The 23,056-nt window shown below is 43.0% G+C and overlaps 1 protein-coding gene across 1 annotated transcript in view; it reads right to left on the bottom strand.

Moving 5' to 3' along the window:
• The window catches only part of RELN (reelin), a 655,909-nt gene extending 635,027 nt beyond the window's left edge, over positions 1–20,882 (bottom strand). Inside the window, exon 1 of the mRNA XM_066591974.1 lies at positions 20,522–20,882. Coding sequence (XP_066448071.1) covers positions 20,522–20,756 — 235 coding nt within the window. The 5' untranslated portion in view covers positions 20,757–20,882. The remainder of the gene's footprint in view (positions 1–20,521) is intronic.
• Positions 20,883–23,056: the final 2,174 nt, after the last annotated feature.

Here is a 23,056-nt window from a genome sequence, read left to right as displayed (position 1 = left end):
AACAATCCAACAATATGACCCTTTGATTTTGTGCTTGCAGGAAACACACCTGGTAGATGATACTTTGCATACTATTAAGTCTTGGATGGGACACAGTTATCATTCCATGTACACAGGAAATTCAAAGAGGGTTAGTATTCTGGTTCATAAATTTATACTGTTCCAATGTTATTCCAGTAAGAGCGACTCGGAAGGGAGTTCTATATATGCTTCCATTGTAAAATACATAACTATGTCTGCCTACTAATTTCCTTATACAATCCACTGACTGAGAATAACGTGTTCATGAAACAGCATCCTCAACACATAGTGATGACACTGGATACGCCACTTCTCCTACTACGGTCCTTTAACCCCTTAAAGGGGTTGTCCCGCGCCGAAACGGGTTGTTTTTTTTTCAAACCCCCCCCCCGTTCGGCGCGAGACAACCCCGATGCAGGGGTTAAAAAAGATCACTGGACAGCGCTTACCTTAATCCCCGCGCTCCGGTGACTTCTTACTTACCCGGTGAAGATGGCCGCCGGCATCTTCTCCCTCCGTGGACCGCAGGGCTTCTGTGCAGTCCATTGCCGATTCCAGCCTCCTGATTGGCTGGAATCGGCACGTGACGGGGCGGAGCTACACGGAGCCCCATTGAGAAGATAAGAAGACCCGGACTGCGCAAGCGCGTCTAATTTGGCCATTAGACGGCGAAAATTAGACGGCAACCATGGAGACGAGGACGCCAGCAACGGAGCAGGTAAGTGAAAAACTTTTTATAACTTCTGTATGGCTCATAATTAATGCACAATGTACATTACAAAGTGCATTAATATGGCCATACAGAAGTGTATAGACCCACTTGCTGCCGCGGGACAACCCCTTTAAGTACAAAGGGCTATTTTGGCCTTAAGTACTAAGCCTTATTTTTCAAATCTGACAGCTGTCATTTTATGTGGTAATAACTTTTGAATGCTTTTACTCAACACAATTCTGAGATAGTTTTTTCGGGACTTACTGTACTTTATGTTAGTGGTACATTTTCATTAATAAAATGTTGCTTTTACTGATAAGAAAAATCAAAATGTACTGAGAATTCGGAAAAATTCACAATTTTCAAACTGAGTTTTTCTGTTTGTAAAACAAATAGTTAATTAACATTTGCCATAAGCCTATGTTATATTGAAATTTTTAAGTGTTATATATTTTGTGCAGTCCTAAAAAAATAAATGGTCACATTTACAAGCAAGTTTCAAAAACTAATTTTTAAGGACCAATTCAATTCTGACAGGGGTTTTAAGGGCCTATATTCCAGAAAACCTCCATGAGTCACGTAAACCAGGCTCTCACGCAGGAGAACAATGAAGAGATACATCAAGAAATGACTTTGCCCACAAAGAACAGTCTAGTAAGTACTTTGAATCCTTTTGGATGGAGAAAAAGAAATATTGTTGTTGTGAAGAAGAAAAGGAGAGTGGTGGTTATGGGGATTCCCTATTGAGAGGAACAGAGGCTGCTGTCTGCAGACCTGACACCTCATGAGAGGTGTGCTGCCTTCCAGGTACACAAATCAAAGATGTGTCTGATAGGCTGTCAAGGTTCTACAGACCATTACCCGTTCTTACTAATACATGTAGGGACAAATGACACTGCAAAAAGGGACCTTGCAACTATCTGCAGAGACTTTGAAGTCCTTGGGAGGAAAGTGTAGGAACTTAGGAGCACAAGGTGGTCTTCTCATCCATCCTCCCAGTGGATGACAATAGAATAAAGAGATGAAACTGGATTCTACAGGTGAACTACTGGCTGCATTGATGGTGCCGTCAGCAAACATTTGGATTTTTAGACCATGGAGTGAATTACCTATATGATGGACTCCTTGCTAAAGATGTGTTGCACCTTATAAAAGACAGGTAGGTATATATTTGGCAGGCACCTTGCTACATTCATTAGGAGAGCTTTAAACTAGAACAATATGGGAAGAGAAGTAAAAGGCCAACTAAAAATATATAGCTAATGAATACAGTTGAGAACTTTGCTATTAGAAGTGGAAAGAAAGAACAAAGACAAAAAAATGCATAAGGAAAGTAGAAGAGCAAGAGACACTGATCACAAACTAAAATGGTTCTACACAAATGACCAGAGCATGGGAAATAAAGAGAATTGGAGCTCCTAACACAGGAAGAGAAATAGGAGGTCATAAGCCTCACGGAAACCTGGGATGATACACAAGATTGGAATACAAGGCTTGAAGGATACAACCTTTTTACAGAAACAGACATAATAAAAGAGGAGGAGGTATTGCACTGCATGTTAGGAAAGCATACATCTCGACGGAGATTCAAGCTTCAGAGCATGGTAGTTCTGTAGAAACTGTTTGGATAAGAATACAAGCAGAGAACAGAAAGGACACCATTGTAGGCATTTACTATAGGCGACCTGGACAAGCAAAAGATTTTGATGAACTCTTTCTATATCAGAAGGCCAAGTTCTCAAAAAAGTACGACATAGTGATCATGGGAGATTTTAATTATCCAGACATTTGTTGGGAATCGCTCTCAGGCAAGACTACTGGTTCCAACAAATTCCTATCAGTTCTTCCTGACAACTTTATCTTCCAAAAGACAGAAGAGAAGACAAGGGGATCTGCTATCTTGGGCCTAGTTCTTACCAACAGGGAGGGAATGGTTGAGGAAGTAAGGGTGTCTTGGACCTTTGGAGGCAGTGATCATGCTATCTTTGAATTTTGGATAAAAGGGGAGGAAGTCCTGTGAAAACTCAGACCTCAAGGTTGGATTTTAGAAAGGCAGTTTTTAATGAACTCAGAGTGTAGAAAGGCTGGAAATTCAAAAGGACAGAAATGTCCAACAGGTTAGGAAATATTGCGAAATGAAATTTTCAAAGCACAATCATTAGCAATCCCTAAAAGTAGGTAGAATGGAAAGCATTTAAAGAGACCAGGTGGATGAACACAGAAGAGCTAAAGCTAATAATGAATTGAGGCTTGCAACAGAGGTAAAAAGCAATAAAAAGGATTTTGGGGGTATGTAAAAAGCAAAAGAAAAGTCAAAGATACTACAGGATGTTTACAGAGTGAAAATGGTGAATTGATTAAAAATTTTAAACTTTTAAATTCCTATTTTGTATCCGTTTTCTTTCAGAAAGTAAATGCAACATCAATGGATTTTCCTTGTCTTACTGAAGGAATGAAAGACGCAGGCTGAAAATTCCTGGAGAACAGAAGAAATACTAGAAGATTACAGAAGGGCAAATGTTGTCCCGATCCTCAAAAAGGAAGAAAGTGGACCCAGGTAACTACAGGCTTGTGAGCCTGACTTCTATACCTGGTAAGATCTTAGAACAATGTATTAATCAGCATGTATACAAATACTTGGATAAGAATGGATTAACCAGAGCCAGCATGGGTTTGTAACAAGTCATGCCAGGCAAATCTAATTTCCTTTTTTGACAGAATCACTGACTGGGTTGATTAGGGAAATACAGTAGATATAGTATATCTTGAGTAAAGCATTTGACAAAGTACCGTATTTTTCCATGTATAAGACGTACCCCCTACTTTCCCACCCAAAATTAAGAAAAAAAGATCTTAAACATAAAACAGTACATTGTACTATTCTGTTTAAATCCCACTATAGGTCCGTTATACTCACCAGACCGTCCTCTCCGTGCCGCCAGACCGGTCTCTGTAGCTCTTCACAGCACCTCCACTGTCTCGCGTGAGGTTGCTGTTTACAGGCTGCTATGGGGACCAACCGCAGGAGACAGAAGACCGTCCGGGCAGTGCCGAGAGGAGACAGCTGGTGAGTAGATGGTGTTGTATATGTAATGTATGTGTGTAGTGTGTATGTGAGAGTGCAGGCATACTCACCTAGCCGAACTGCTGCCCTTCTTCTGTGCGCTGCTGCTCTGCCTCCATGCTCCGTGAGCAGTACCTTGCAGCCAACATTCATGTAAGTTTTTGTCGGATCGTTTCCAATGAAAACGTACATAGCATGTATAAGACTCGGAGTGATTTTTGAGCAAAATATTTGTAAAAAAAAAACAAGCTGATACACGGAAAAATACGGTATCCCATACCATCCCTATTGAAAAAAATTACCAAATATGGGATTGTCAAGGCAACTCTTAGAACTGGAAGAAGGTCCCAAGTTGGTTACCACAAGGCTCTGTCCTGGGTCCAGTGTTTAGCATTTTTATAAATGGCTGATTGTGTGCTGGTTCAGGAGAGAGACCAGCCAAAACCTGAATATAGCACTACAGAATAACCTATTCTATTATAGTGTGACAGCAATCCACCAGCTATCCCTCCGCAATAAACAGTGGAGAAAAGAAAGCAGCAAGACTATGCCGGAACATCTACTTAGGGGGACACAGAATAGTGCCACTTGCTATTTCTATTCTATGCAGGAGTCCTGGAATATCTGGGGATATAACTAATATTTTAATATGTGTACCGTATTTCCCTGAAAATAAGACACGGTTTTATATTAATTTTTGCCCCAAAAAGCGGCACAGTCTTATTTTTAGGGGAGGAGGGGGGGGTATATACTCACCTGGTCTGCGGCGTCCCGATGGTCATCGGCGGTGCTGCGGTAAACTGCATCCTCCCTGCCTCACAGCTGAGCTTCTTCTTGGTGACAGGGCTTTGAATACCCTGCCTCCAGCAAAGCGCACGCTGTGATTAGCTAATCGACCCACAGCCAACGCTCAATGAGCCAATCACAGCCACTCAGTGAATGACCATACTGAGTGGCTCTGATTGGCTCATCGAGTTCCGGCTGTGATTGGCTGGGGCTTCATCAGCCAATCACAGCGTGCACTTTGCTGGAGGCAGGGTATTCAAAGCCCCATCACCAGGAAGAAGCTCAGCTGTGAGACGGGGAGGACGCAGTTTGCCACAGCACTGCCAGAGACATTCAGGAGGCATCAGGACGCCGCGGACCAGGTAAGTATAGACTTTTTTAATGCTGGTTAGCTAGGACTTATTTTCAGGGGAGGCCTTATATTTCAGGGCTCCCCAAAAACCGGGGTAGGTCTTATAACCAGGGTAGGTCCTATTTTTGGGGAAACGTGGTAAATGTAAGGAAGCAGCACTACACTGCTCTTCCCCTTACAGATACAAGCAGCCTAGTTACAGCCATTAAGCATCGTTCCCTCTGGTCTGCGATGCAGCCGGGGAAGAAAGAAGGAGTTGTCATAGGCACTGTGAAACGCCAGGCATAGAGTGCTACTAGCGCTGTAATGTGGCAGATAGGTTAGGGATTAACAGGGGCGCTGAAAAGCGGTTTAAAGAAGGCTTCAACCTTTGGTGATTAGGGCGATGATTCAGATAGAGCGTTACTGCCTTGAAGACTGCCCACATCATAGGGAACATTAGGAGTGAGTCCCTGCGCCCTCCAAAGTTGGCTAGAACATTTTATGGCACTGTAAAAGTTTAATGCTGTGCCTGAAAGGGAGGAGAGCATAGGTTGCAGAGAGTGGGCTGAGAGTGCTGCTGAGCAGAGTTCCCTGAAGGTGAGGTATAATATAAGGAAGCTGCAGGCTGCTCAGTGAGTTGCAGCACACTAATGGACTAAAGATTGTGGGGCCTGGAGTGCACAGTGTGTGTCTACTACCTAAGTTATATGACAGGGCAGCAGCCACAAGAGGAATTCAGGACAACCTGCTGAGAGCCAAGAATCAGATTGGAGCAAGAGTCTGAACAGCACTGAGAACATCTGAAGACAGTGGTTTAAAAACACACCGAAATAGCCTGCATCGATTGAAGTTACTACTGCCACGCTACAAACTGTGAGGCTGCCCTCAATCTGCTGAAGGTGTGCACACCATTGAGGATTTTACTAGCTAGCCAAGAGATCTGTTGTACAATAGGATATTGTAGTCAACTGGATGAGATTGTAGCTAATTATCTTTGCCTTAAATCTCTTGAATATCAACTCCTATGTGCGAGCATTCTAGAACGGACATTCTGAATTTTTGTGTATATTTCTTGGAACCGGTATTGATTGTGTTGAAGTGTTAACTCTTAGCAGAAGACCTGCACATCATATTGATAGACCTGCACTACAGAGTAAGGAAACTATTCTTTATAAAATATTGTTGTTAGTAGCGTTAAAAGAGTATTAGTTACTATCTGCAAATCTGATAACATTTCTTTTCAAGACTTAGTTAGCTGTAGTTACTGACAGGTGGATTTATGGTTAAAGTTTAACAGTTTGTTTGGCTACAACACGCTGTGATTCTTTTTCCTCGCTGCGAGGCCAAAAAAAATAAAAATAAATCGCTCGTGTGAATAAGTCCATTCAAAAGAATGGATTTCATATTCGTGTGAGTTTTGTGCATCTCACAACGTGCTAAACTTGTGCGAGATTCTCGCCAAGGCAAATAAGCCCAAAGAATGTATTTTTGACTGCAGTAAAATACACATCAAAAATGTTGCCAAGCCACAATAAAACATGGAAAAACTGTGGTAGAACCACCAAAAAGGTTCATGAGTGTTTTAGTAAAAGTGCTATACAAATGGCAAAAAAAGAAGCAAGTTCATATATAAAAAAACACATCACTTACTAACTTCAGGAAAAGATTTTTTATTCCGAACTACTAGCATTGTTGTCACAAAATTCTCTTTGCGAAAATGACTTTTTGGGATGGCAACTATTCCCAAATGAAAGCCCCTATTAGCTAGATGCCTGGGGCTAATTTTTTTGAGCTATAAGATCAGCCCTTGTCATGTCATATCACTGGACAGCAAGCCTCTAGCCTAGATAGTATGTCAGATCAACTCATTATTATAATTTTAATTGTATTTCCCCATTGCCACTTCAAATTCCTTCTCCTTCTATGAAATGCTGTAGTCAACAAGCAACTGTGCCAGTGTACACTGTTCTATTAAGTTCTTGTAAATCATAGGGATTCATAGAAAATACTCATTAGACTTTAAGAAAGTCAGAGTGAACATTTTAAACATTCAATAAATTATTTTTTTTCAGTGTGAGCTACAGTACTGTGCAAACATCGCTAGGTGTGAGAAAATGCTGCAAACTAAGAATGCTTTCAAAAATAGAAGTGATAATAGTTTATTTTTGTCAATTGTCAAAATGCAAATTTAATGAACAATAGAAAATTGAAAAATAATATATCTTATTGCTGCCGCTATCTCTATTATGTAAATACTTGTGCTGTAATAAGAGTTTAATTTATCCAAAATTCCTGTCTTTATGCAAGTTCACCTAGAAGAATTGATGCCGTTTTGGGGGCAAAGGTGGTCACACACTGCATTTTGTTAATCGAGAAAAAAAAACAAAAAACTATTAACCTTTTATTTTTTAAAGCATTCTTACTTTGCAGCATTTTTTCCCCCACACCTGTCTAAAACTTTTGTACAGCACTGTATGTCAGCAGAATCTTAAATCTAAGGGCGGCTTCACACGACCGTATGCACAAATACGCTGACCGCAGAGCTATGCATTTGCGTATAAAAAAAAAATTGGGTCATTTTTGCACGCGTATTGGCACATAGTACTTTACTTATCACACATGGCATGTTCACATGCGTGCGCTAAACACTCCTGCATTGATGAGGTCCACTATTACCGCTGAAGCCACACTGGGGGTTGGGGGGGTGGCACTACTACTGCTGAAGCCGCACTAGGGGGGGTAACTATTACCACTGAAGCCGCACTTGGGGGCACCATTACCGCTGAAGCCGTGGGAAGGGGGGTGGGGGGTGGAACTATTACCGCTGAAGTCGCACTCACTGGGGTGGGTCACTATTGCCCCTGGGGCCGCTCTAGGGGGTCATTGCTGGGATATGTTTACACGAGGCGGAAATGCTGTAGATCGTCCTCAGCGGAAATTTCTGTGAGAAATTCCACAGCATTTCCGCATCCAAAAGAAGTCAAAATCTGCACCCGGTCTATTTTAAAACAGCCTTGTCCTTTTAAGAACGACGGAGGTGAAACCATACGTCATGATAAGCCCCACCCCCTGACGTGTTGGCACTTTGCGATTAATAAGTGGGGTTTGGGTTGCAGTTTGGGCACTCTGTCACTAAAAGGTTCGCCATCACTATCTTAGAGTCTAGTCTCAAATGGCAGATTTGTTGCAGAAACTGATGCAACTGGAAACCTCTTCCAAACACCTGAAGGGGGTTTTGGTAGCAAGAATATGGATTTCTGCAAACATTTAGGGCTCATTCACATCAGATACAGAATTCTGTTTGGAACCTCTGATGGTGATTTCTACTAGAAAAAAGGATGAAGTGGCACAGCAAGCTGCGCTATTTATCCTGTAGAGTCAGACTGCTAGCCAAAAATCGAACGGGTCCCAAAATAGTCAATTGTGGTCCGTTTGGCACTATTCAGTTCCATCATAAGACAGAGCTATTTGGCCTGTGGATTCCGTTTTCCTGGTCCCCAAACAGAGCAGAAAAATGAAATTCAAGGCCCTTAGAGCTTATTCCCACGAGCGTATATTGGCCCGCCGTTTTTGCGGCCGGACAATATATACGCAACCATCTGAGCTGTCTTCCCTTTCCTTCCCCCTCGCCAGCTAACCTCTCTTCTCCTCCAGTTGTTTGCAATGGGTGGGGGCAGAGCTAAGCTTCACCCCTCCCATTGCTGGCTACCGACAAGGGCGTGGAGGGTGATTAGCTCCGCCCCCGCCCATTGCAAACAGCCGGGATGGGATGGGAAGAGGAGGTGAGCCGGTGGGGTGAAGTAAAGGGGATGACTTGAAAAGGGCGGCCAATATACGCTCGTGTAAATAAGCCCTTACGTGCAACAAATCTGCCACGTGTGAATATACCCTAAAAACAGGGATGTAGAGTCAATAATTCAAAACTTCAGACTCTAACCACTCTATTTTTCTACATTCTGACCCAACTCCAGTTGCAACGCCTTCAGAAAAGGCTAATGTATAGTAATTAGTAGTAGCATATTTACTTAGTAAAACAGTAACATTCAGCTTAATATATCACATTTATAATACTTTATATTTGTATTTTGAAGCTGGAATTAAGTTGTTCCATTCCAACCAAATCCAGCCAAACTGACTCAAACACTGACTCCACAGGCCAATAAAGAATGCCTCTTTTCCAAAATGAGATTTAGCTTTGATACTCATATTTTCTGAAAGTAGACTCCTGGCACATTATAGAATTACCATGCATGCTATACTACTGGGCATCATTTGCATCAAAGCATAAAAGGTAGAATCTACTTATGTAATTCCTCTTCCCTGTAGTCTGAACAGCAGCACATACACATCGGGGTTAATCCAATAGGTTAATCCCCCTGCTGCATGATGGGACAGCATGAAGTGCTAAATGGAACCTGTCACCGGATGAAAATCTGACTCTTTTTAGAGTCCTGTACCTACGCTCTCCCTCAGACTAGGAGAGTGCACGTACAGGACTCTGAAAAGCGTCAGACCTTCTGGCGCTGCATCGACCAGGAAGCGGGTGAGTCTAAAAAATTTAGCACTTGGCTTTTCAGATTGTTTTTTTTTTTTTAAAGCTGTAAAAATTATCTTGGCACTGAAAGGGTTAATTACAATAACTACAATGGGGACGACTTGCTAAGCACCTTTTTATTGCAAACTGTGACAAAAGAAAAATGGACCTACATCATGCACAAAATGTGTGTTTTAAGCTCCGTTCATGCTATGGCTGTCAGATCCATTATGTGATGGATCCAAATGGAGATCAACAGACCTACTGACACATTACGGAGCCCACCAGGTCCCATCGAGGTTTTTGTTATTTTAACAGGAATAACGATGCATTCAGCACTATTCTTGCTGTCAAAGGTTATGGAAACCCCAATGTAAGTTCTCATTAGCAATATGAACAGAGTCTTAGAAACATTTTACTCCTCCCTCAGTAGTTTAGAAAAGTGCTAAAACATGGTGTGTGTGATGCACTTTCCCACTATGTGTACTTTTTCTAATGTAAAAATCAAAAGGATTGACTTAGTGATGACAAAGTCAAAATACTTGTTGAAAATGGTTTGCCTAATACCAGTGTCCACCCTTCAGCCCCTCATAGTACCAGTCTCACTCTGTGGTCCCCAAATCGTACCAGTGTCCACAGTATAGCCCCCATAGTATTAGTGTAACGTATATGACCCCCATATGGTACCCGAGTCCCCTATGTGGTCCCCCATAGTATTATTGCCCCCTCTGTAGCCCCACAAAGCACTAGTATTCCCTCTGTGGTGCCTTCATAGTACTAGGCTGGTGTTCCCCCTATGGCGTTGCTATGGAAAGCGCAGCCCCCCTGTCCACAATCAGAGAATCATAGCGATTCTCCGCTCGCGGCCGGCAAATCGCAGCATGCTGCGAATTGCCGCCATTCTCCGTGGTGAGCCTGTCAGCTAGGCTCACCGCGGAGATCCGTCAGCTGGCTCCTGCTCCCCGATGCCCATGGACAGGCAGCCTTAGGCACTGGCACAAACGGTTAGCAGTTAACTGAAGCAGAGGGAAGAACTTGAGATGCTTTATTTCAAAACAGTAGGTAACGCATTTCAAGGTTTGAAGACCTCTTCATCAGACAGCTGCATTGTTACTAAAAATTGTAGTGTAGAGAGGCAGCAGACTGTTATGAGCATTCTGTGGTTATTCACACATTATTAATTCCATAGTAAATTGGTTCATGCAGTAATGGAGCTGAATGAAGTAAAGTAACAAGTACCTGGTATATAGAAGTGTGATGTTCTTGGTGCCATCTAGTGGGGAGTACGGGAAATAGCAGGAAAATGCTGTTTTGCATGATTATTTCACTGATTAGCAGAGTAGGTCAGGTGTTGCAGAGAGAAGATGTGAACTAGCCCGGGATCGGGGTGAGATGTGCAGTGGAGAGAGCGCATGGACTGGGGATAACAGCCTACTTTACAGGCCGCTGAGAGGCTTGGTGTGCTGCTCCCCACTGTCTATGCAAACACTGCTCAGGGAAGACTAGATGTGCAAGGCTGCAGAAAGATGTGCTGCAGAATCTGTTTGGGAGAGGGTATGGGGAGTGGTGTGTGACCTAGAAGAGTACAGGAAGCAGTCTGACAAAGTAGGTTGTGGAAAGCAGCCTGTAAGAGAGGAAAGCATGGGAGTACTTTATTTGAGAGAATGGCATGGGAAGCTGTGTGAAAGTAGGGGACATGTGAAGCATTGTGTAAGAGGAGGCAAATGGAGCAGTCTGTGTGAGAGGAGAGATTGTGGCAGAAGTCTATTTGAGTCGAGGCACTATGGGGAGCAGTGTGTGAAAATAGAGCATGGGAAACAGTCTGTGAGAGATCAGGTTATGTAGGAAAGGGGGACCAAGGGGAGCTGTCTATGTGATAGAAGGGAGCAGTTTGTGTATCAAAGAGGGGTGCACGGGGAGCAATCTGTGTGAGAAAGAGGAGACATCTGGGAGCACTTTGTGTAGAATGTCTGTGTATTAAACTTGAGCATGGGGAACAGTAGGAGAGGGGGGGACATGAGGAGAAGTGCATGTAAAAGAGTGGGCATATAAAGCAGTCTTAAAGAAAGGAGTGCATGGGGAGCAGACTGAGATGGAGCTAAGGGAGCTGGTTTTTGTAAAAGTGGGGGTGGGGGATCATGGGGAGGAGCCGGTCTGAGAGTCAGGACCATGGAGAGCAGTCTGTTTAAGAAGGGGGCTATGGGGAGTAGTCTGTGTTCCAGTAGAGGCATGGTGAATACTTTGTGTGCAAAAGGAGGGCATAAGGGAGTAGTCTGTGTGAAAAAGAAGAGGCATTGGGAGCAGTCTGTGTGAGGGGGGTCATAAGGAGCTCTTAGAGGAGGGGCAAGAGAAGCAGTATGTGAGAGTAGGACATGGAGAGCACTTTGTGTGAAAAAGCACATGGGGGGGGCAGATGGAATAAATATGATAAAGAGCATGCGAAGCAGTTTATGTGAGGGGGATAAAGAAGAGGAATCCACTTCAGGGAGGGCATGGGGAACAGTCTGTGTGAGAGGGGGGACTAAGGGAGTACTTTGTGTGACAGGGGGGACTAAGGAAGTAGTCTGTGTGAGAGGGAGACCATGGTCTTTGTGGGGGGTGTTTAGTTCAGTAAGAGTATGGAGATATTTTGTCTTCGTATAGTAGCATTATTTGATAGATTCATATAAATCAATTTTTTTTGTGTTGGAGGCATATGCTTTGGGACTTGTTCCCCTGATCTTTAGAGATCCTAGAAGCACTAAAATGGTGCAAATCTTTCACATTAGCTTCTAGATTGATTGAACCACTGTGTTGTTGGTACAATATTTCCACATTTGGAACTAAGCTTTAATATAGTCCAGGATGGCACTATCTAAACAAAGACCTGGTTCAAAATAATGGCTAGATGCTGCTGCAGTGGAGGGGGGGGGGGGGGGTGTTGACCACTGGCACCAAGTAGATAAAAGAAGGTGGAAGCCAGAAGAAGGAGTAGGAAATAGGATGTGGCAACAAAAAAAAAAAGGCACATGCACAATAGAAATGCTACTGTAGAAACGCTTATCATTGTCAGCAACACATTTCTAAATGGTGTATGCCAATCTTTGTCTGCCCTGCACTTGATGTAACCATTTTCAAAGTAATTGTTGCAGCCATTCTGAGCATGCACCTTGCTTGCAAGCCAGACCAGGTTTTGGGTGTGCCCTTGCTGCAGCTGAGGGGTGTGGTAGTTGCAGGAGTGATGTCAGTCAGCACCTGGTGCTGGCTGGCTCAGCTCCTATTTAAACTGTGCTAGCATTGACCCCTGTGCTGGTAAATCCTTCAGTTTCCTTTGGACAGCGACGGAGGAACACACCTTGGCTGAAGCTCCTAGCTAAGTTCTTTTATGCCTTGTTTGGTTTTCTGTTTTGCCTATTTTTTGTCCTAGGGCTCCCTGATATGGCCTGGTCAGTGGCCCAGGCACGAGTGCGGGCTTGCACTTATCAGTGCGGTCGGTCCGCCGAGTAGGCAGGGCCCCCTCCCGGGTTAGGGGACTTGAGGGAGAGAATTCCCTTTAGTTTTATGTTTTCGTTGCACAGTTCTGCCTTTTTGTTTGTGTCATTGAGGTTGCACGTCCGGAGGACGCAACAGATTGACCAGCCCATACCTACTCAGGGAGATTCTGTGCAGTAAACCTGAATCCTCTTGAGGTTGTCGCACCAGCTGGGCATGCTGGCTGCCGATATCGCTGAGATTAAACAGCGACAACTTGCACTGCAGGTTCCCAGCAAGGAACCAAAAATTGAGCTACCTGACCGTTTTTCCTGGTCAGTCACTGCATGGCCCTATAAGGTGAGCAGAATTTAGACGTACAGATGGACATAAACCAGATCACACTGCAAACCTCACCAGACAAGCATTCATGACTGCTCACCTTAGGGGCCATGCAGTGACTGACCAGGAGCTGGGTTTATATGAGAGCACAGATCCAGGGGATTGGCTAGCAGACAGTACCACACCCAGCCAGCTCAATGATTAACCCTGAGAGTGCTGTGCTGCTTGAATTATAATAGTACAACATGTTCCAGCAGCACACGTAACACCTTACTTCCTGGAATAAGCCTATGTGATCTCATACATTGGAATCCAATGCATCAGATGGTAGCATATATCGGCAGCCCATGAAAACACCAGCCGATATACACTCATGTGAATAAGCCCTTAAAGTATTTTATAATTATTTATTACTTTGTTAATATATTAATTCGTCCAGTGAATTTAAAACTGTTTTGTGTGATAATTGTATAGTATTACATTGTTATTGGTGCTGCAAAACTTAAAAAAAATTGTTTAAAAACAAATTAAGACTTCTTTAGGGTGCCTGTCCACGGGCGATTTTTCACTGCGTTTCCCACAGCGATAATCTGGCCACGGGAAACTACTATGGAAGCGCAGCCCCGCCATCCACGAGCAGAGAATCATAGCGATTCTCCACTTGCGAGATTTAATTGTAACATGCCGCAATTTTCCATGAATCTCCGTGGTAAGCCTATCTGTCAGATAGGCTCAGCGCGGAGAGCCGTCAGCTCTCCCCTGCAGGATATTGCTACACCCGTGAACAGGCAGCCTTAATGTTGATATTCAGCTTGGACATGCACCAGACAGGAAGTGCAGAAAGAAGTGAAGCTACTCTAGTGAACTAGAAGTCTATATTGGTGTGACTCAGGACTCCTTAACAGAAGCATATGCGCAATTGTGCATGTCTCAGCACCGTGTATTTGCACCCTGAGCGAGGCTTTTTTTTTTTTTTACATGTACATCGTCGTGTTTTACTATATGTTTTGCGCTCACAGGGCATGTTTTTTTGTGCATGGGACACAACCACGCCCCGATTTAAATGGCTATTTAGCCTACTGAGTTCCAAATGTGTCTTTTTCACGCAAAATTGGGCAGCATCTTGCGCTTCCTGTTGCATATTGCATGCGCATTTGTACCCCCCCCCCCCAAGTAGAGTAGGCTGCGTTTCCACTCACGTAAAATGCAAGTTGAAAAACAGACATTGTGAACGAACCATTTAAAGATCAATGAATTCTATTCTCCGCATATTGCACTTGCAACTTTTACATGCAAAAACGCGCCAAAATACGCTCGTGTGAAGGAGCCATAAAGGTGACGAATAGTGATAAATGCGATATAATTCTAGGGTGCTGCCAGCCCAGAATACACCGCAATTATGAATTTCCTATTACGCTTTCATTAAATAAAAAGGATTCAAGTTTATAACCTTGGTCCCGAACATTATTCGTGAAAAGGGCTGCGCCATTTACCCAGTTCTGCTTTCTTCCTTATCTATTCACCAGCAGCATACTCTGGTAAATAGACCTCCACATACCCCTGTTAAATAGGATATGTTGGAATACTTTTCATATACTGACTAGATAGAGAAACAGTGTGCAAAGAGCCTAATGTACATTTTAAGTCATCAAATTCCAGCAGCTGATTACAGCTTGTTGTAAAGAACATCTGCAATGATGATACTGCCTAACTGGAGGTGTCACTATAGTTTATAGAATAAATATGCACTTATTTGTAATACAGAATTTATTAGCACAACCAGAACACATATAGCAGTCATGTATGAATCAGGATAATAATTCAGTAAAGACGTGCTCTCTATATTCAAGTACTCTCTACATGTCTAGGGGACACAAATAGCATGTCCCATGTGCAAATCTGCACCTTTTGGTAAGTGCACACAATACATAAATAGCCTAGTGTGCTCACTCATCTGTCCCCATATTACCTTTCATAATGGAGAGAGCGTTGCATGCACAGCAAACATTCTGGGTACTGGACACTTCTGTCATTGGGGTACACACTCTACCCCCCACTACACTATTCATTTTATTAATAAGTGTCTTCAACAAATATTTATTTCCCTATGACGGCTAAGTCTATTGATAATAATGGAAGAATGGTTGCAAACAATCTAGGAATCTTGTTCCCAACTACCCATTCTTTGTCTGTGGCCTGTTTCGTATTGCTGTTATACAGACACATTTTAATGGGGGTGTTGCCACTTTTTCACTATTGACAATCTCTGCCAATCAGCTGATCCTCCGGACCACTGTCAGTGGAGCAGGCCTGGATGTCCGAATCGGTGGTCAGGGCCAAAAATGTTATAAATGGTTTCACTCACATTGAAATCAAGAACAGAGCCGTCTATTACATAACCAGCCCTGACCACCAATATAGACCTCTGCCCCAGCTGTTTAGGACCGAAAGTGTAATAGACAGATTCATTTCCAGTAATTTCAATGGAAGTAAAGCAGTCTATTACACTTATGGCCTTAATCACTAATGCAGACCCACTGCACTGACAGCTGGACAGAGGATCAGCTGATCAGGGGAGATCCTGGGTGGTGGATCTCCGCCAATCTGTTATTTATAGTAAAACTAGCTGATATACCCGGCTTCGGCCGAGTTAATTTGGTACTGGTGTTTATCTGGTGTTCACACGGAAAATCTTATGAAGTCGTGGTTACTTTAGAGATTCCGAGGGAAAAAAAAATATGTTTACCATTTTGCATAATTCTCTGCGTTACCCAGGAAACACCATGTGGAGGCAACCATGCGACGTTTCCTTTATATAAAATGACATCAGGAAGTGAGAGAATTAGATTCCGTACGTAAAATTTGGATGCTAATTCTTTTGTGCTTAGAATTCAATGATAGCGTTGGGACCCATTAACTTTTCCTCTTTATGACATAATCAATGCTCATGCCAAGTTTCAAGTTTCTATGACAGCGGGAAGTGAGAGAATTAGATTCTGTACGTAAAATTTGGACGCTAATTCTTTTGCGCTTAGAATAGAATAATCAAGTTGGAACCCTTTTACTTTTCCTATTTTGGACATAATCTATGCTTGTGCCAAATTTCATGCTTCTACGATATCGGGAAGTTGGCGAGTCAGTCAGTCAGTGAGGGCGAAACTCTTTTAAGATCTACATTAGAGCAACCACACAGAGACCCTGTACAGTTTTACTGTGAAACTTAAAATAGTACGTTCTATGGTGATTTAAGTTTGGTTCTGTAGAACTTGGAATAAAGGGGCTTGAGTATTGTGGTCACCTTTAAGGCCATTGTTTTCAATGGGACCAGAAACAAAGCATTGCACTGCGTGCAAGGTGCATGCGCGGTTTCCCATTGAAAACTGAAACACTTGCTGATCCTACTTCCCTGAAGTGATGGGAGGTGTTTTTGACACAAACACCTCGCATCGATGGGGACATCGCACGTTCCCGAATGCAATATTGGGCCAAGTTTCATGACCTCTTATCGCGCTTGCCCATGTGAAATTATCCTTAGACCAGTTTCACACAAATATGAACCACAATCATTTGAGCATACAAATGAGCAAAATAAATTGCGGCATGTCCTTGCATCGCCCATTGTTGTCAATGGGACGGGCGAAGCATTTTAAGCATATGCACTAGGCAGACCTTGTTTTGCAACATAAAAGGAGTATACATATCAATTTTTATAGGGAACCATACGAGAATCAATTGTTATTGAAGAATGTTTGGGTTTCATAGCAAGAAAATCACCCTATATTAAAATATTATAAACACATAAAAAGAAAGAACAGATCATTGAGTTGGGGTCCTTTTACACAGTCATTCCAAAGATTATTGATCACTGAGTGGAGACAGAGAGTGCCGAAGAGGTCTTCCAGCAGCCCAGTTCCAGTTAGAGTAAACAGGCAGTCATTTGTAGATGAATGACTGCCTGTTTACACTGGCCAATATCATCAGCTTTTTATGCCTGCATAAAATGAACGGCGTTGGCTTCCCAGTAGCAAAAGATTATCATCCATATACCGTAAAAGGTATAAGTGTATTCAGACAGTGCTGCTGATGGGTTGAAGAACAAAAATTGCACATGAGAAACTGTCTGCAGTTTCCCCACAATTTGAGGTTTTCGTCGTGAAAAATGTTGCAAATCATGGTAAAATAGTGTAGGTCTTTCAGCTCAATTTCAAATATATCCTAAGGCTGGTCTCGCACAACTGGATAGGAGTTACAGATTCTGCAAGCGTTTGATCTGTGATAATTTGCAGTTGAATCAAATGTATTGAATTACACAATTCCACTCACATTAGCAGGTCGGAATGGCATAATCCACTCACAGAAAGTAGAACGCAGCATGTTCAATTTTACCGCGGAATCTGTGACACAGAGCCTCTTGTTCTCTATGGTCATGGATATACCCGCAGCCTATACACAATTACATTGTCGTTGTGTTAGAAAACTGAACACAGATATGCCGAGTCCCGCATGAAAATAGAGCATTCTGCGATTCTTCCTCCACGAGAAATTCTAGTCAAATTCTCAATCTGTGTGATGCTGTTACATAGGACCTGGCTGTAGGGGGGCAGAGTCATTTCTGTTACACTTACTAATCATGATCACACAGCTATAATAGAGAAGATCACAGCTCATCTGCCTGACTGTATACTCTGTAGCTTATTTAGTAGACTATAGAAGCATAATGATATTTGAACTGTCCTCCCATGCAGAAAGAAATAGTATAGCTGTGCTGATGCATCATGGGTAGATGTGAAAGTGAAACCAAAATCTTTCAGCATTAAGATAGTGATTGACTGGGGGCTGCACTGCATGGAAGTGACTAGAATATACAGGAGACCTTAGAGTGTGACAGCTGGCTTTTTAGGCTCCCAGAACCATATACCTATAAACACATACCTCATGTACTTATAAACCATGCTGTGTAAATTTTTACTTGATCAACATATCAAAAAATTTTAAAGACAGTTTTGTAAGTGTAGCAAATGCATAGCTTAAAAGGCATAATGTAACACTTCTCACCCGCCACAGAATGCATATACAGTATACAACTTTTTTTTCCAGTTTCAAAATGATCATGAAATTTTGAAAACCTCTATACTGGAAGTCATGTTGCATTATCTTTCACATTCCTGTTCCATGTAAATTCTGAGAGGTGAATGATACCACCAAATTTATCTCACTATAAGTGGTTTTTTAACGCTGCGATATCGCTGCGTTTTTTTAACGCAAATGTCAATGGGACTTTCTAATGTTAAAAACGCAGCGCACAAAAAAAAAATGCAGCGCATAAACTTGCGATGCATTTTTAACATTAGTAAGTCCTACTGACAATCGCGTTAAAAAAACGCAGCGATATCGCAGCGTTAAAAAAAAAAAAAGGCAAGTGGATAAAAGCCCTAAGGCTATGTTCACATCGGGCAGATTTGCCATGGATTTTTCATGTGGACCCTTTGCAAGAACAATCTGCAGCATTTTACGTCAGTAGTAAAGTGGATGAGATTTTCAAAATCTCATCCACACGCTGCAGAAAAAAAATCCACACAAAGCCCCGTGGAAATTAAAGTACAGTGCAAATTTTAAATCTGCAGCTTGTGAATTATAGATTTTAACGCAGATTGTTGTGCAGAATTCACCCCATTCATTAGGAGGTGCGGAATCTGCATCAAAAATCCGCAGCGTGTCAATTATAACACTGAATTTTTGGTGTGGATTCCACACCTAATGAAGGGAGTGAATTCTGCACCTAAATCTGCATGAAAATATAAATCCACCCTGCATAGCTTAAGACTGGATTCACACATAAGTTTTAACAGCTTTTTTGCTGTGCTTTTCTTGGCAATGTAAACTTTTTTTGGTCAAAAACGCTACAGCCAGAGGTTACCCTAAAGGTCTATAGAAAATTATTAAAAAGTAACATTTTTTGCTTTTGGAGTTTTGTGGAGTCTTTTGCATTTTTATAAGTTGCAGCATGCTGCGGGTATAGTGGTTTACACTCTTCTGACTTAAAAACAAAAAGCATGTTTTAAATGTTACAAAATAAAGAGAATCACTTGGAGAAAAAGAAAGCTGCAGAAAACACTGAAAACTGATGTTTTTTCCTAATCGCTTAAAAATGCTGAACAAAGTGTGTGTGCAAAGAGGCTCTTAACATGCAAACCACAAATTGTAATAAAATAAGAGTAAATCTAGCCATTCACATAAAGAGAAAATGCAAAAAACTATTGCCACTTAGACCTGTGTGTGCAAATCCAGTCGTTTTACAGAAATCTTCATTCCAGATGGTATTTGTTTAGGCAAAAATCATACAATTTTTGCCCTCACATTTCCAGAATGCAAACATCAAAGAACACAATTTCTGTACTGGAGTGTTAGCTTTCTAACTCTGCTAATTTCTTTGGAATACATAAGGAGTATAATTGTAGGACAATATGTCAGCACCCTGTGGTCTCCTTCACGAACTCTTCTATGTACCACTTACATTTGAGAATAAATACTACAAGGTTGATTGAGCATGTAAGGATCTTTTTTCATGTACATAACAAGACAACAGCACTAATACATCCAGAAACCCAGTTAGACAAAAGCAGACTGAAAATTCAGTAAGCAAAGCATTGACTTCAAAGAATGACTGCAGGTAGCAACTTAATAATCCCATTAGGGCTCGTGTCTCACAAAATAGTGCAAATGCAACAGAAAATATCCCATTCTATACATGTGCCCTATTTATCAACGTATTGCTCTATTTTCCCTTGACACTGCCGAGTAGACACTATGTAGCAACACATGTATTAACTCTTTAAGGTGGTGACGTGTGTCATAAATCACCACGCGATGTGACAAAAGAAGCCTGCATTCAATTTAAGAGGCAATAAATGGGTTTTAATCTTGTTGCAACATATTGTAATTATGTGGCAGTTTGGGCAACATGGTAATAAATGTGTCCAACAAACAACAGAGCACTTGCATTGCCAGATGTGTCCTTATACCAAGTGGAACACCCTGTCACACCCCAGATTGTACCCACAGGAAGATAATGGGTGTCCTTTCTCTAAAAACTCTTCACAGCAGCAGGTGAGACAGTCACCCTAATCCTCCTCACTATGACAGGAGGTGCTGAATTACCAGACCCCGGTCCATTTGTTACATAGTAATGCTCCCTGCTACTTCTAGTTGTGCCCGGCAGATATATAGATATATAGACAGACAATGCTTCTGAGCAGAGTTCTGCTAGTTGCTACTTACCGTGGTACTCCTGTCCAGGTATGTAGTAGCTGGGGTTCCCGGCGAGGTGAAGGGAGATGAGCACCTCTCCTTGCTCTCCGTCTCCTTCCAGCTCCCCGTGATGGGTGCAGAGGAAGAAGAAAGGCGAGAATCTGGGGTAATACCCGACTGCTCCTCGTACGACGACCACGGACAGCAGCACCCCGAGCAGCAGCATAGTCCCCAGCCCATTAGTGCGGGAGCTCCTCGGCTCCATGTCTCCGCTGCTGCTACTTATTCTAGATGCTGCATAAGTGACTGAGCCGAGGCGAATAGCAATAAAAGTTTAGAGGGATGAAAGTGAATACAACTGTCACTACAAACAGAATCTGAAGCCGTTATTTGTGCGCTCCGTGCAGCTTCTACAAAGAGCACATAGACAGGTGGCAGCAGGCAGAGCGAGCCCTGGATGAGGGTCCCCCACACAGGAGCTGCTCATCGTGTTATTAGTGCAGGCGGCCACGCCCTCGCCGCTGATTCCACCACTGGCTGCCCTTCCCCGCGCATATTAACTTTTTCCACCCCACTTCTGCTCTTATCAGCAATTCCAGCAGCCTGATTGGTTGTTTGGGTTGGCTGGATGTGCACGAGGATAGAGTTTGTGCACGAGGATGGAGTTACAGAGATGTGCACGTGAAGCACGTGCTGAGCCGTCAGTGGCAGTGATCGGAGTGCGATCAGAAGCTCAGTGCTCATGTTTATGCAGTGCATATGGTGCATATTAGTGTGTGGATATGTGTGTATGCAGGCATGTGTGTTAGGTTACTGCATGGTGGTGTGCTAGCATGTAGTCATGGGTGTATGTAGTTTGTGTGTATGTGTTGTGTTAGTGTTTTTATACAGTGCGCGTGGTGCATATTAGCACATGTGTTTGAGCACACGCACTGCATATTAGCACATGTGTGTGCGCGATGCATATTAGCGCATGTGCGTGCGGTGCATATTAGCGCATGTGTTTGAACACGCGCACTACCTATTAGCGCATGTGCGCACGGTACATATTAGTGTGTGTTTGCGTGCGCACATTAGCACGTATTTGTACGCGCACTTTAGCATGTGTACATTAGTGCGCACATTAGCATGCATATTTGTGTGCACAGTGCATAGCGCGGGGTGCATATTAGGGTGTGTGTGCGCGTGGAGTGCATATTAGCGTGCGGTTGTGTGTGTATGGGGTGGGGTGCCTGTTAGCATGTGGTTGTGTGTGTGGGTTTATAGACACGCCACACACAACCACAAGCTAACAGGTACCCTCTCACACACAACCACATGCTAACAGGCACCCCACCCCACACACAACCACACGCTAATGTGCACTCCACGTGCGCACACTCCCTAATATGCACCCCACGTGTTATTATGCACCGTGCGCACAAACGTGCGCAAACACGCATGCTAATGTGCGCACTAATGTACACACGCTAAAGTGCGCGCACAAACACGCGCTAATATGCATCACACGCGCTGATATGTACCACATGTGCTAATATGCATCGCACGTGCAAATGCGCTAATATGCAGTGCGCGTGCTCAAACACATGGGCTAATATGCACCAAGCGTGCACATGTGCTAATATGATTAGGGCAGAAGTTAGATGGAAAAAGTTAATATGCCTTCTCCGCGCTAGGAGGGGTTTCAAAAGGTGAATGGTCCTTGTATCAGATAATAAATAATGGCGCTAAATGTAGGGCTGCACGGCTAGGTGTTACAGGTCCCGGCCGTGGGGATGCAGCCCGGCTTTGTTCTGCTTTACACACCATGGTCCTGTCAGGAAATTGTGGCTTGTTCTGTACCTGTTTAGACGGTGCACGGACCCCCGGCCATACATGTACAGCAGGGTCGCCGGACATATGTCGCGAACACAATGTCGGCTAACGAATGAGCTAATAATAAAGGACAAGTATGGTGTCATGTCTGTAACGTCTAGTGCAAACCTCCATCAGTTGCTTCAATAACATTTACCTCAGGGAGAGAAGACACTGAAGAGTATTAATGAGCCGGCTGACAGGAATCTCCCGCCAAGCACTTCCCATAAGGAAGAAAGTGCAGCACATTAATAAAATAAAATGCAATTCCTGAGGTGAATTTGGATGACTGAAAACAGGCGTAAATGGGGCTTCTGTCAATGCTTCACCTGATGATACCAGCAGTGGGGAAAGGCCGGTCTTCTAGTACTCCACTTGGGGTTCTTTCAGTAGGGCACTTGGATATAGGTTGTCCAGTCTGCTGTAAATAATGCCAACCTACGTCATACCTTCCAGCATGGAGGTTCACCACTAATCCTTGCAAGAATGAGCACAAAACACAGTTTTAGGACACATTTGTACAGGCTGCTCAACCTAGATTTCTAGTATAATTTATGTATTAGGTCTTCATTATTTTCAAGATTTCTCCTGAGGGCGGCTTCAGACGAGCGTAGACACAATTGCGCACACTTCAGCACAACGTATTTGCGCAGTGAAGATTTTGATTTGCGTGCTAATTCAGTGTACTTTTTTCCACGCAGGGCCTGTTTA

Source organism: Eleutherodactylus coqui, chromosome 2, assembly GCF_035609145.1.
Source record: "Eleutherodactylus coqui strain aEleCoq1 chromosome 2, aEleCoq1.hap1, whole genome shotgun sequence".
In the NCBI taxonomy this organism is placed as follows: domain Eukaryota; kingdom Metazoa; phylum Chordata; class Amphibia; order Anura; family Eleutherodactylidae; genus Eleutherodactylus; species Eleutherodactylus coqui.
The sequence above is the reverse complement of the archived record's forward strand: the minus strand, read 5'-3'. Positions and strand labels throughout refer to the sequence as shown.